The 15,650-nt window shown below is 36.2% G+C and overlaps 1 protein-coding gene across 3 annotated transcripts in view; it reads right to left on the reverse strand.

Annotated features, from left to right (window-relative positions):
• The window catches only part of EML5 (EMAP like 5), a 197,919-nt gene extending 182,708 nt beyond the window's left edge, over nucleotides 1-15,211 (reverse strand). For all 3 annotated transcript variants that reach the window (XM_044664992.1, XM_044664993.1, XM_044664994.1), the window contains exon 1: nucleotides 15,004-15,211. In XM_044664992.1, the coding sequence (XP_044520927.1) occupies nucleotides 15,004-15,200 (197 nt within the window). In that variant the 5' untranslated portion in view covers nucleotides 15,201-15,211. The remainder of the gene's footprint in view (nucleotides 1-15,003) is intronic.
• Between the last annotated feature and the right edge of the window lie 439 nt (nucleotides 15,212-15,650).

Below are 15,650 nucleotides of genomic sequence, written 5' to 3' on the forward strand. Positions count from 1 at the left end.
ATGATCTTAAAATGCAAACTCAGATGCTAGAAAGAATTAGCAAAGCAGCCATCCTTCCTAAGCAATATACAACTATTTTCTCTTCTTTCTAATTTCATTTTCTCTTAGAGCAACAAATTCCAGCATCTCACAAGAGCACTTTATAGCATAGCTCTCATCCATACAGATTACTGTAGTATACTAAGCTATTTCTTCAAAACAACCCTATTAGGTGAGTAGAGCAGATTATTATACCCATTTTAGGATGCTAAGAAAACGAAGTGAGAGGTGAAGCAATTTATTCAAGTACCACCTATCTAAAAATTCAATTCGATTCAATAAAGATTTACTAAGTGCTCACTATTTATATAGGCAGCTAGGTGGCCCAGCCTCACCTGGATTCAGGAAGACTCATCTTCCTGAGTTCAAATCTGGTCTCAAACACTTCCCAGCTTTGTGACCCTGAGCAAGTCACTTAACTCTACTTGTCTCAGTTTCCTCATCTGTAAAATGAGCTGAGAAGAAAATGGCAAACCACTCTAGAATCTTTGCCAAGAAAACTCCAAATGGGGTCATGGTGAATTGGACATGAACTGATACAACTGAAATGCAAGCCTTTGCAAGGCCATCCTCATTAGTATGGTCAGCAGCCTAAGTTGAACCTTTACTAGATAAAGCAAATGTTTACATAGCATTTGTGACCTGTGAATGCAAAAAAAAAATAAGAGGAACAAAAAATGACATGATCTTAGTTGTGAGCATGCAGTTTGCTGGAAATGTAGAAATTATTGGGGCAGATAGGAGGCATAATGAATTGACTATCAGCCCAGAGTCAGAAAGAATCATCCTTATGAGTTCAAATCTGGCCTCAGACACTGAGTGACCCTGAGCAAGTCACTTACCCCTGTTTGTCTTGGTTCCCTCATCTGTAAAATAAACTGAGAAGGAAATGGCAAGCTATTCCAATATCTGCCACAAAAACTCCAAATGGGGTCACAAAAAGTTGTATAAGACTGAAACAAATGAACAACAATAATATTATTTGTAAGGATCTACTCTAAATCATCTTCAACAATATTTTGTTTGTAAGGATATATCCAAAACTCTGCTATAAACAGTGGTAAACACCGTTGATGGGCATATTTTGTTCATCTAAATCGAACAATTGGAAGACTGATCAAAATAACTTCCACTGTTTTATTTCTCAAGTAATCTTGCATAATTCTGACATATTCATAGGTGACACCTTATTAGAGACCACTAAGATTGTTTTTTTTGTACAAAGGAGTAAGTTTTTTAAGTAGTATAATGGAATCTTGTATTTACTAAGTCATTTAGTCAATTACGTGACTCTAAAGATGTAGCCTTAAAATTATATTATTTGCAGCTTTTTTTCTCATACTTTCATCAAGGATGATCTTGATGTGCAAGATATCAAAATTTTCTATAGATAAGTAGGCATATGAGGTTGATGTTTATATTTTCTTGTTATCCTTTTAAGGTAATAACGTTCAAAACATATCCTCTTGGTCAGGCATATGGAAAACTAAGCTGGAAGAGCCTTCAAAACAAAGTTCCCTCCAGGAAAGACCTCCTCTGTCTATATATTTGGTTTGGAGAAGGATCCAAGTTGAAGTTAGTGGAGTCCTGCAAATACTCCTTTGTGTGGATGACACTGTGCTATTCACAATACTGCTAAGTCTCCTAAATGAGAGATACATCCAAAGTTTGAACTAACTATCCACATTGCGCAGTTTGGTCTGCTGTCCTAGAGACTGCTAAGCCTTATTCATTTTCCAGTTATAGTAGATTCCCAAGTGCTTTTTATGGACTTTGAGCTTCTCTCAGAAAGACATTTTTTCTTTTAAAAACACCAGTAGTCTTTCTAAATACATTACTGCCCTAGGCCCTTGCTGTCCTACTTAGTAATTCTCTCCCATACCACTATTTCAGCCAAGTCCTTCACATTTCTCTTCCATCTCTACTCTCCAGTCAGCTCCTCCTTGATAGTGTGATAATTAGATTAAGTCTACACTGCCCATCTTTAGATTTAATCACCAAAGGTGAGAGCACATTCCAATTCTGGGAGGTCCTAACCCACATGTGCTAGAGTAACGAAACAGAACCAACGGACCGCCCCCACGCCTTCTATGAGAACTGTTTATTGTGATTGGACAGGAAGGCTATGGGAAGGCCCTGGAAGTGATGAGGGAGTTGAGTGAGTGAGGCGGCTTCTGCTTTGGTGAAGGGGATCTGAGGGAGCTTTGCTGGTTGGTGACACAGACTGTTCCAAGTGGTGAGTTTAAAGACTGAATCTTCCTGAACGTCTATTAAGAAACTTCCTTTTATAGGCTCTGTGAATGAAGTTTGCTCCATTCACCTCCAGACCTCAGGCCCTTTAACCCTTGGCTCAGGGTTAAGATCTACCTGGATTAATTAGTGAGATAGATTCTTATTTTCTTCCTCTCTCTCTTCTCTCATGTAAATAAACTTTCATAAAAGTCAGTTTTGATTTGAGATTATTCTTAATTGAGGATTGATAATAGTTCAATCCTCTGGTGACCATCTTTAATATATTGAACCCATAAAACCCTTTTTTTCACCCTTATAATAGCTGCTTACTTCCGCCGCACAGATTGGCAGGTCCCCTCCTCTCAATTCTGGAATCCTAAATACCATGATCAAATCAATTCTGCCATTGCTCCTGGATGGAATGTGTCATTCTACCCTTCAATGACTCACTCAGCTAACCCTATAATTTTTAGTTATCAAAATGCTTCTCCCTGGCCACCATTCCCTGATTCCTCAATTAAAATATAAGCTCCTTAAGGCAAAGACTATTCCTGTTTTTGTCTTTGTATCCCCAGAGTTTAGCACAGTGCTTTCCACACAGTAAATGTTTAATAAGTAATTTTGGGGTTCCCTCATTCAATGATATTTAATGGAAGTAAATCATGAAATAGAGTCTCTGAAGCATTGAAGTTGTGAGGATCACCCAGAGGACAATGGAAAATGGTGGGCAAGAGTAACCTGCAACAGAGCACAATAGATTCAGTGCTAGAAGGGATCACACAGGCTATCTAGTTCAACTTCCTTATTTCTGTAAAATAAATGGTGAAACTGCAGAGATATTAAATGACTTTCCCAAAGACACCCAAATTGTAGATGGCTGAGTTAAGGTTTGAACTGGAATTCTCTGATAATCAAATCCATTGCTCTTTCTCCCTGCACTACTCTCACTTGTGAGCAAAAAGCAATAAAAGATGCCTGTAGAGAAGTGTGTGAAGTGAATCAAATAGTAAGAGTTAATATTTAATGTAACCAGAACAATGTCATTTACCAACAGGATCATCTCAAGATGTTTATCATCTACGGGAAACTCCACTTTCATCTGGAATATGTGCTGCAAATCCCCCATAAGACTGTCCAACAACTTTGGTGAGCACATCTCCCTGTCTTATGCCATGCTGAATACTGATAGTCAGAGAGTTGAATAAAGTTGTCACTTTTTTCAAGGAATCTTACATGACACTGACATATGCATAGGATATACCTTGTTGAAGGAGTGGCTTCAAGGTAGCATTTTGCTCTGTCAAATCAATTTTTTAACAGTTAATAAGCACAGAGAGAATCTTTATTCAGTCACTTGGGTGACCACAAAAATTAGGTCTGCTGTAGAATATCACTTGTAAGAACCTGCTGTTCCTTTCTCATACTTTCATAAAGCATGCCCTCAACACAGATATGCATACAACTTTGTGAATGTGTGTGTTTAAGTATGTTACCACCTTTGACAGAATACAATGCTTCTTGAGAGTATAGACTGTTTCCTTTTTGTCACTATATCTTCAGAATCCCCACCACAGTACCTGATACTTAAAAAAATGCCTACTGATTGACAGCATATATTTTATAATATAATGTTATAATATAAAGAGGCTATTCTCATAAAAGTTTTATAGAGCTAAGAAAATGGGCAAATAAGCCTATCATGAAATCTTCTTAGTCATTTTTTTTGGTAATAATAAAGTTCAAAATTTTCCTCAACCTCTGGTATCCTCTCTTTCAGACTGCTTGAAAATCATTATCTCAATGCCCTCAAAATTTTATCACCTCCAATAGGGACAATTCTTAATCTATGTTAGGTTTTTTGAAACTGCTTCCTGTCAAATCTATTTTCTTTAGGGCTGTGGAACTGATAAGCCAGGGTCATATGTGTTGACTTCCTTGTTACTGCTGAAGAAAAGAGTTTATTAGAAAACTTTGGTGATCTTTTACATTTGTTATCTGTTATCCTTTCAGTTTTGTCTTTAAATGGTCTTGGTATATAATCTGCTTCACTGAGTTTTTAATCAAGCTTTTTATAAAGTTATTTTTCCCTCTATTGGTTCATACTATTTCGATATACAATACTGTTCATAATTTTCCATTATCTTCCTCCTTTAGATTTTGCTAACCTATGTTGTCCTTGGCTGGCAATGAGATAAAATTTTAAGTTGACTAAGGCAGTTTCTCAGCATGTTCCCTTCATTATGGCAATTGATTTACATCAGTTAAATTTTCTTAGAAAATTGTATTAGCCTGGGTTAATTTCTTTTCTTTTATCTATTTTAATTTTAACACAAATGGTCATGATATCTTCCAATTTTTATTCTTTCTTATGATGTATTGATTATATTTCTTTCTCTAATAGTCAGTGGTACACAGACAGCTAATTTAGAAATAGTTCATAACTCAATCACTAGCTATTTTCTCTGATGATGTTTTGTACTTGCCATGCCTGGTCTCTTATAATATTATACACATATACCACAGTGCCCACTAAACTATTACTCCAGAAAGCATCCAATATTTTCTCAAAGAAAGTGTTCATGACATTAAGGATTAGAGGTTTGATATTAAGAGTCTATAAGATTTTTATCTCTCTCATTTCTTACTCTGAAGCCATGATTTTCAACATATTTTCTGCTATCTTATCCTCTGCCCACCTTCACAATGAAATAAATTAATATTAAGGTATATGTTGGTTTAATTTGGAGGGACATCATGGACAGTAGAGCCACCACACTTGGAGTCTGACATCAGAGTCCTGGATATGCTTTATAGAGGAAGTAGAAATGGCTCTAAAGAGAACAAAAACAGTGGAATTAGACCAAGGATACATTTAAAAAGACCTATGGTGTAGGTGGCATAATTGTGAGCATTTAACTGATGTAAATTCATCAGGTACCAGAAGGGAAGAAATCAACACGTAAACATCTCAAAGATAATCATTATTTTTTAAACCCGTACCTCCTCTTTTAGAATCAATAATGTGTATTGGTTCCAAAGCAGAAGAGTGGAAAGGGCTAGGCAACGGGGATGAAATGACTTGCCCAGGGTCACACAGCTATTAAGTGTCTGAGGCCACATTTCAACCCAGAGACCTTCCATTTCTAGGCCAAGCTCTCAATTTACTGAGCTGGCTCTTCAGAGATTATTAATCCTGGAAAAGGTGACCAAGAAAACATCAGTAATTTCCAAACTATTCCTACTTTCCCTTCTATATGTAGTTTTAATGAGAATTACTTAATAGACAAATCAGGAACATCCTCAACAAAAGTATCACTAGAAGACAAATAGGCCTTTACAAGTGATATTCCACAGTAGACCACATATTTACTAACACACAAATGATGAAAAGATGTAAAGAATACATGATTCCATTGTGTTAATGAGGATAAAAAGACTAGAACTGGAAAGAACCTTTGGAAGACTCTAGTTCAACCCAATTTGTTAATTTTTTTAAATTAACTTGGTAGAGCAAAACATCAAATTAAAGGCTCTCTTTCAACAAGATTGTTCTCATTTACATAGTAAAAATTATCCAAGATTCTCTGAAATATATAACAGAGATAACCTTGTTAAACAACCCTCTGACCATAAATATCAGGGGAAGCATAAAATGGGGAGAAGTATGCTCACCAAAATTGTTCACCACTGTCATGCAGAAGATGAGGATCAGAACCAAAGCTGAAGAAGGATTTATGGATGGTAAGGCCTTCTAGATGCTCCTGTTTGTGGATGACATCATCTTCCTCACAACAGTATGAAGCCCCAGAATACTGCAGAACCTCCTGGAAGAGATATGTAACTACTCAAAAAGATGTTTGCTCTAATCATCCACACAGGGTAAAAAACCAAATGAATGGAGAGTATCTGTGCCCCACATTATGAAAAGAAGTTACAAAAATTTACAGCCAATTGTTCATCTGTAAACATAAAACTGGAGCAAATGGTTCATCTGAACAATGAGTTGCTCTCAGAAATGAAAAAGGGGAGAAGGGGAGGCTGGGCTACCTTTGAGAAAGTAGAAATTTCCTTTAATGATACCAAATTTCTCCCAGAAACAAACATCCAAGTTCTACTACTAATATTCTACTACTACTGCAATATAACTACAAGTCATGGAACCCTAAAGCCTCTAAGTAATTAAAAATGAATATCCACATAAAGGACAATGGTGGGAGTGAACAAGATAAAAAATAATAAGGAACCTCAAAGAAGAATCAACCAGTAAGGGGGCAGCTGGGTACCTCAGTGGATTGAGAGTCAGGCCTAGAGATGATGGAGGTCCTAGGTTCAAATCTTACCTCAGACACTTCTCAGCTGTGTGATCCTGGGCAAGTCACTTAACCCCCATTGCCTAGCCCTTGCCACTCTTCTGCCTTGGAGCCAATACAAAGTATTGACTCCAAGATGGAAGGTAAGTTTTAGAAGAAAAAAAGAATCAAACAGTAAACAGGAGAGAATACCATTGTGTAATGATGACAGTAATGATCTCAGAGAAACTTAGGAAGATTCATAAGAACTAATACATAGTGAAAAGAACTTGGAGAACAAATATAGTAAGCAAACATATCAGAATTAGAAACGGATCAGCATAATGATCAAACATGATTCCATAGGGCTAATACCTTTCACCCATCTCTTGATGGAGAGGTAAATGATCCAGTGTGCAAAAGTTAAGGTATATTGTTTTTAGATTGGGCCAATGTGGAAATTTATTTTTCTTGACTATGTTTGTAAACATAGATTTTACTTTTCTTTCATTCTCAACTGGAGGGAGAGAAGGTAGATTATTTTTGCTGATTGAAAAAAACAATTTAATAAAAGGTATATATTCCAGCTTCTCAAAGGCTCTCCTTCTACTCCACATCTGCCTTAGCCTTTGAATTTACTTAATTTATCTTTTTTCTTTTGTTGCCCTGCCCAGCTTTGAACCTTTCTTTTCCCCACCCCATCAAGTATGTGGACAAAATCTTTCCTCCCCATCCCTAAATTCTTAGTTTAAATAATATTCTTTTGTGGCACTCTTTTCTAAGCAATTTTAACTGTCCTTATTTCTCTCCCCTTTTAATCTGAAAATTGAAAACACAATTCTATTCTCTAGTCATAAGTTGGCTTGTTATCTTATTTATTTCTTTTTGTAGCCCTCACAAGGCTAACATGTTTGCAGTTCCAAATCTAAAATCCCTCTGTCCTCTTTTCTATTTTATTGAATTGAATTTAGTAGTTCTTATCCTCCCCATCCTCCATCTCCTTTATTTCTACTCTGCCTCACTCTTAGAAATACCAAATCCTGAAGAAAACACTACCAAATGGAAGCAATGTCACTTTATGTGCAAGTCATAAGGTATGAACCTATTCTCTGCCCTCATTATGATCATCCACTTTTAACAAAAGTTATCCTATCTCTTCTTCTATGTCCTTTCCCTACCTCCTATCAGTGTGTACTAATAAATCTTTAGAGATACATTCTTTTACTCTCTTAAAGTAGGAATACAATCCTGAGAGATGCCTCAATTCTCAGAGATCTCCTGACATACAGTCCCTTTAACTCAGACTGGTTAAAAGGTATGTCTCTATAGGTATTATATATGTGTGTGTGTGTGTGTGTGTGTGTGTGTGTGTGTGTACATACATATACACTTATACACATAGAGAGAGTATGCTTAAGTATATACATACGTAAATGAACACACATAGAAATATGCTCCATCAGAACATTCATTAGTCCACCCTTTCCCTTTCCTTTGAAATGAGACATTCTCTCTACCCATTGCTTTAATTCTATTCTCCCATAGTCCATACTCTATAAAGACTACAAAAATTAAATCTTTTCCATTTATCTATAGACTTAGAAAGGGATACATCTCTAGGTCTACCACCCCCTTTCTTATTCTCTATTTCTTCATTTAGGCAAATTCCCATTGCACATTTTTTCCCCTACAAAAGATAATGATGATTCACTTACAGGAGATCACAGGACTTAATCCACAGAATTTAAATTGTTTTTTTTTTCTCCTGATCTTCTCTATATTTATCTACATTTCCCCTAAATTTTAAGGCCCTTAAATCTTTTTTGTTGTTTAATAATGCCATCTCTGTTCTTTTAATGCCTTAGTTCAATTTATTTTCTTGTTTTAAACAGAAATTTATAAACATATGTGACTTTATTTCATTATATAACCTTTTCTCGCCTTTGTGCTTTTGATTTGCCATATTTACAAGTAGAATATTCTGCTCATCTGTTTGTATTTTTTTCTATGTAATGTTTGTTTGGAACATGACCAAATCACCTTAGCTAGAAGAACAGGCACCCCTCTCCACCTCTCATTTGAACTTCTATTTCTCATTAGGCATAAGACAGATTTTATTATATTAGGGGCAACTAGGTGGTATAGCAAATAGAGTGTGAATCTTGGGTTAGGAAGACTTCACTTCAAATTCAGCTTCAGACACCTATTATACTAGCAGTATGACACTGGCTAAGTCGCTTAACCCCTAGGTGCCTCAGTTTCTTTATCTGTAAAAATGAGGATAGCACCTACCTCCCAGGGTTATTGTGAGGATCACATGAGATAATAATTGTAAAAGACTTAGTTCTGCATTTGGCACATAGTAGACATCATATAAATGTTAGTATTAGCATTATCATATTAAACTAAAGCTTGAGATTCTTTATTTCTTGAAATATCCTATTTTCCATTCTCTTCTTTGATTTCTTGTGGCTTTGGTATAATTATCAGTTAAAACAGCATTTCTTTTCATCTAATGCCTTTACCTGGCCACTTATAAATTTTGTTGTGTTGTCCAAAATTAAAATTGTGAGTTAACCATTGCATGCCTTGGAGTTTTAAGCATAGGGTTTTGATATATTAATTCATTTAATATTTTGTACTTCTATTTCAAAACTCTGGGTTTTCTTGCATTATCTCTTCATTATGATACTAAATTTTTTTAGCAAGGTCTTCTGGGAGACTAAGTCTCCTCAAGTCATCTCTGCACACCTGTTTTGAACCATATGGTTTGATTTATAAAGAATTCACATGTTTTTTCAAACATATTGTCCTCTACTTCTCTTATGACAAAATTTTTCTATGTATTTTTGTATTCTAAATCTGTCTTCTCTTTAAGAGCTTCTACTTATTTGGAGAATTCATCACATTTTCTATTTGTTTTTCTAATCTATCTCTAACCTCTGTTGAAATCTGATTTCTAGTCTAATTTCATGCCTAATGTAGAAAGAGGTTTATAGATTAGAGCTGAAAAGGCCTCAGAGGACTCTGAGTCTAAGCCTTATATAGTAGGTAGGAAACTGAAGTTAAACGATTTTTTGTATTACTTGCAAAAAATTGTTTAACAGTCCTCAAGTATGCAATCAAGTAGGTGGAAATGTATTTTTATACTGAAAAGTTAAAATAGACTAATCTGACACATATTGATGTATTTGAAATGAAATTAATAAGTGACATTAATGTCAATTTGGCCCATTTTCCACAACTTATTCATACAATTCAATAAAAGAAAGCATCTATTAATTTCAAAATCCTTTTAATACTCCTGTAGTTTTCACCCTGATATGCTACAAAGCAGTATGCCATTTCTGAAGATATATCAAATTAATCTTACAAAGTTACTGGATTACCATTATACACTTTATCAAACTTAAGTAAAATTAAATCCTAATTAATGAGGGAAAGTTTATTAAATCTATATAATCTTAGATAGCTATAAAACTCTTTCTGGAATTACACATAACTTTTGAAGGATTCCAGTATGGTACTAGAATTGGGAGTCAGAGGATACAAAATCTGACAATATCCCAAATTAAATATATCTGGCAAAAATTGTATAATATGCATAACTTAGGATTGGGAAGGAGGTACATAATGATGATAATTAGCCATATGGAACTTCAAGACAGAACTCAATGTGAGGGAACTAATCTCAAATCCTGAAAAGCTACCCTCAATCTGATGAGAAACATAAGATTATAGAATTTGGAGCTGCACAGGATATTAAAGGTCAACTAATACAATTCTTCCCCATTACAGATAAAACAACTGATGCCTAAAGCAAGGAAATGCCTTGCAAAAAAAAGTTCTACCTTAGCCCCTGAATTAAACCCAGGTCTTCCAATTCCAAATGCAGTGCACTTCCTCAATTTGCCTACTGCATTTAAATCATGATTGAATTTATAATCATTCAATTTACCAGAAACTTTTAAGGAACACAGCTACTGTGAAAAAATATGCTTATTACATATTCTAAAATAATCTACTGATCTGCAAAAGTCCTCAACAGCAGGAACTGTGTCTTCTACTTTTTTTTTTACAAAGCATATCCGTTTAAAAGAAAGAACCAAATTTGTTAAATTTTGAAAATAAATATTGTAGTATTTGAAGCTAGAAGGTCCACCAGAAGTCATTTAAATCAATTCTCTCATTTATAGATGAGATCACTGAGGTCCAGAGAGAATAGTAGTCCAAAGACACATAAATTTTAAAAAATGGCAAGAATGTGACTTGAATAGTGTTCTTCCACTACATCATTTGCACACCTAGAAATTTTTTTAATTGTAAAATATTCAAGGCTAAGATAAACTTATGAGATCAGGCATGGCAATACTCTAGGAAGGACAATTAATATACATTTTTAAAATTGATTATAACTTTCTTTAAAAAAGTTTTTTGCCTTAGCATATAAATGTGGCTGCTCCAACTTACACAGTTCAAATGAAATAATGTTTCTGAAAAAAATGATAACAAAATATCTGTGCCTTATTAAAAGTATAATCAATCAAAAAACACAAAATAACAAATATGAAGCTTCCAATCCACCATAACATATACTCTTAAATTAATCTTACTTTGGTGGCTATCAGTTGTGCTGGGCCCCTTCAATATGTTTTTCATTGCAGCTTCACAAAGGTAGGTAAGACAGGTAGTAATCTCTCAATTTGCAATAAAGATACCAAATGCTATATAAAGTAGAAATTTTTTTAAGTTTCAATGTCAGTAAGTCATGTTTCATTCCATTCAGTCACTTAACATCACTTATCACATTAAACTTCACATGGCCAAAAGTGAACAGTGAAGAAACCTGTTACCAATTTCTGTTTCCTAAAAAGCAAAGTGTTTAAACAATGTCCTGATGGATGCAAATAAGAAAGATAAATAAAAAAGCTAGCTTGTTCTTCAGGATTTAGCAGGAAGATTTGATATCAACATACCTTCAAGCTCTCAACTAGACAAAGGTATGATTATTTTTAATGAATAATTTATAACATACTATATAACAGTGTCTTGGCCCTATAACAGGCTATGATATTTAAACTTTACCACCATCTAAACAGTATACTTTATGAGACTAATGCAACAACTATTAATGGAAAGAAAGTTAGTGAGGAGGTCACTGGTGAAGATGAAGCACAGCCAGCATTAAAACGCCCCTGGGTACAACTTTGCTTTCCTAGGCTACGAGAGATCCAAGGATCTGGTCCAAGTGGGAGGTGGAGGGAACCATAAATAGGAATTAGAAGACAAGCTTAAGAACACACTGAAATATAACTTTAAGCAATGTAACATTACTAGCTATTAAATAAGGGGTAAGCTACATATAAATTCAATATACAAATAACTAAAGATAATGTATCGGCCTTTATATTTTCTATAGCAATGAGATCTTCAAGTAAAAAGGAAGTAGTAGAGAATTAGATCATAGGATCATGAAAGCCTAGAAGGAACTTCAAAAGCCATCTAGTCTAATCTCCTCATTTCACAGATGAGGAAACCAAGACCTAAAGGGTTAAAATGGCTTGCCCAGGATTACTTAGGGAGCAAGAAATAGAGGTAGGAATTAAACACAGGTTCTCTGTTTCCAGAGCCAGCCACTTGCCATTACACTGTCATGAAATCACTTTGGACTAAAGACCAGCTTCCTTATATTAGATAAAAAAGCAATGTAAGCTTCACATAAATAAAAGGCATTATGATTCAGTGAAAAAAGTGCTGAATTTAGAGTCAGAGGACCTGGGAAGCCCAGTTTTGACAACTGCAACCTTGGTGACCTTGGGCAAATAATTTCTCCATTCCTCCATTTCTTCCACTATAAAATGAAGTTGGATTAGATGAGCTCCAACATTTCTTCCACAACTATCTAAATATGGAGAAAAATTAGAATCAATTACTACCATACAGATCAAGGAGAGATGTTTGGTTTTGGTCAAATTGTGGCATTGCATTATTTTCTATTGTACCTTACAATTATAAAACCACAAGATAAAGCTTCTTATGTAGAATTATCAAACTATCAACTTCTTCATGTAGCTCATAAATTCAAATAGAAATATAATGTAACCAAAATGAGATTATGAATATTTTCCCTATTTATATGTCCTAATTTTTATTTGGTTTTCAATGATCTCTGCCACCTCTAGTTCACATAACATTTCTAGAGTGTGGCTAATTTCTATAATGCGTTACACATCCATTTCATGACACCAGAAAATTAAAATTTCATTATAATCTAAAATTTTCACAATATCTACATTCTCTTTTGCTTGGATATGTTTTTCATAAGTACAATGCATAGAATCAGAGTTAATTTTAATATGGTAAAAAGGAAAGCCTATTCTATGCCTTAAATTTTTTGTTAATAGATATACATTTGCACCTTCCTTCCCCTAAAGGAAGGTAAAATGTATTGTCACAATAGATTCAAATGATCCAAATGATCCAATAATCACCACTTCCCTAAAAAAGGCAAATAAGCTACTACTCTCCAACAAGTTTCACCTCCACAAGGCCTTGAAATCATCTGCTTATAGTCAGCCACCATAGATATGGCTTCACTGCAGAAAGATCCCCTACTTATCCCACCTACTTGAATTTCTGCTAACAGATTAAACATCTGGGATGCTGTCTTAGCTAAGGCTACAATATAAATCAGAGTTAAGCAAGGGGAAGAGGAGGAGCAAGGTTGAAAGATAAATACAAAAGCACCTTGGACAAACTTCTCTACTTTCTCTGAATTATTTAAATTAATATTGATTTTGAGTTTTATAACAGCTTGGACACTTGTCATAGATCTGTAAACTGAATGCCACCCTAATAATCACATTACTTTCAGAAAAGATCTCATGACTTAATTTAGACAATTTCATGGCAAACCAAAAAAAGACCACAGAAGAGTTTTCTGGGATAACTCTTTCTCTATCAAATGAAAGCTATTCTCATAGCCTTTTCTTTCCTTCTTCAAACTCAAACATGTGCTGTATTTTCTCTTAATTCCTTATCTCTTTTACATTATATAGAAATGCAACCGAAGGACTTTAATATCTGCAGCAGTGTTTTAAGTAAGAGATCCTTTGCTCAAAAGATAGATGAGCATACCTTTCCCTATCTCTTCTTAATTAAAATGAAGCAAAGAGGTAGAACCAACTCAACAATGCAATTTCCCACCGTGGTCCAAGTAGCAAACTTGCTTTTTTTAAAAAAAAAATTATATATTCTCCTTTGTAAAGCCCTTAACTACTTTGTCAATAGTCTATAATAATGTCTATTGCTGTTAAAATCTTAATTGTCACAAAAATTTATCTGTTCACACAAAGAGAAAAAATTTTTTCAATTTTTAAGATATACTATTATTCAAAGTAAGAAATAAACAGAAGAATTTCACTAAGGAGACATTTCATTAGGCAAGAGAGAAGAAAAATACAAAAGGAGTTCCTAATGGTCAGAATTTTTTTTTAACCTTAAGATTGACATCATGAGGGCAGAGCAAACAAAAAAAATGGTAAAAATGTACAAGGATTCTTTATTTTGAAAAGAATTTCCTACAGTTTTCCTAAATCCACACCCAAGCAATCATTGCAATTTCGAAGTCAAATGAACTATAAGATTTCCGAGTTCTTTTCTATGTTCGTTAATAAAACTTAAACTAATAACTATGTGCAAATGGTTAGTGACCTCCACTCTGCCACTATGGTAACACAACATTCCCCACTTCTAAAATATCCTTTATTTTCTTTTTAATTTGCCAGTAAGCCATGGAGTTTTCTGATACACTAAGGGTTACCTTAAGATAGATGTATCTACTGGAAATAGCTGGATGCTTTCATGGAATGGAATAAAATGTTATCAAATAAGGCTTGGTGGTTTTCCCCCTTTCATTATTCTGACCAATGACTGACAATCAAAGAAAAAGGACCAAATGACTTCCTAGACCAACTCGACTCAAAAGACGAGTCTGCAAAAGGGAGTGGGGGGAAAAGGAAGTTGGTGGAATTAAAAGAGCTTACAACACCTAAAGTAGCGGTGTTATTTCTAGGGAAGATTATTTTCCTATAGTTAAAGAAAGCCTGGGAATAGAGCAGAGGAAAGCACACGTTCCAGAACAGGGGCTCCTTTAACCTGAGCAGAAAGAGGGGAAGGGGAAGGAGGACTTAGAGCTTTGTTTCAACATAATTAGTTTCTTTTGTATTTCATATATTTAAAAATAATTATCCTGGAGGTCTATATAGAATTCCCCAGGCTGCCAAAGGATTCCAAGATATAACTCCAGCTCCAGCTCCAGTTCCAGGCAGGGTAAAGGGGTGGGGATGGGGGGGGGGGGGTCCTTTCTCTGTAAGTAGTTTCTTTTGGGAGGTGGGGTTGGGGATGTTGCAGGCAGGCAGGTAACGCTGGGGAAAGGCTGTACCTGATGATGTCGTCGCTGTGGCCCCGGTAGAACTTCTGCCGGTGCTCGCGAGGGCTGTACACTACACCGACCCCAGCCACGAAGTAGACGATCTCCTTGGCTGCGGTATAGTAGAGGTTGTTGCGGCACTGGTGGCCGCGGTAGCCGTACACCCATTCCAGCCGCAGGTGGCAGTTTGGGGCGCTCCGGGCCGCCATCTCCAGGCCCGCCCGGGGGCTCCTTCGTCTGGAGCCCGCGCCTACTAAGTCGCCTTTGGCTGTGGCATCTCGGGCGGGTCGCACCCGGCTCCTCCTCAGTGCTCGAAGGAAGGGAAGGAGATGCTCATGCCGGGAAAGTGGGGGAACGGGCCTGTCTTCCGCACGGCGTTTGTTTATTTTATTTTTTTATTTTTATTTTTCCTCCCTCCCCGCTCTCGGGACGGATGATGCAGAGTGTTATCTTTCCCCCTCCTCCTCCTAGTCACCTGCGGCGCGACTCGTGCCCCGCGGCGGCCTCCGCCCCCTCAGCCTCGTCACGGCCCCGCGGGTCCGCGCCTCCCGCTGCCCGCTGGATGCCTCAAAGCCAGGAGAGGAGCGGCTCGCGCACGGTGCCACATCACCCCCTCGCCCCCCGCGCCGCCGCCCTCCTGCGCCCCCGCGCGCCAGCGC

This window comes from Gracilinanus agilis, chromosome 2, assembly GCF_016433145.1.
Source record: "Gracilinanus agilis isolate LMUSP501 chromosome 2, AgileGrace, whole genome shotgun sequence".
In the NCBI taxonomy this organism is placed as follows: domain Eukaryota; kingdom Metazoa; phylum Chordata; class Mammalia; order Didelphimorphia; family Didelphidae; genus Gracilinanus; species Gracilinanus agilis.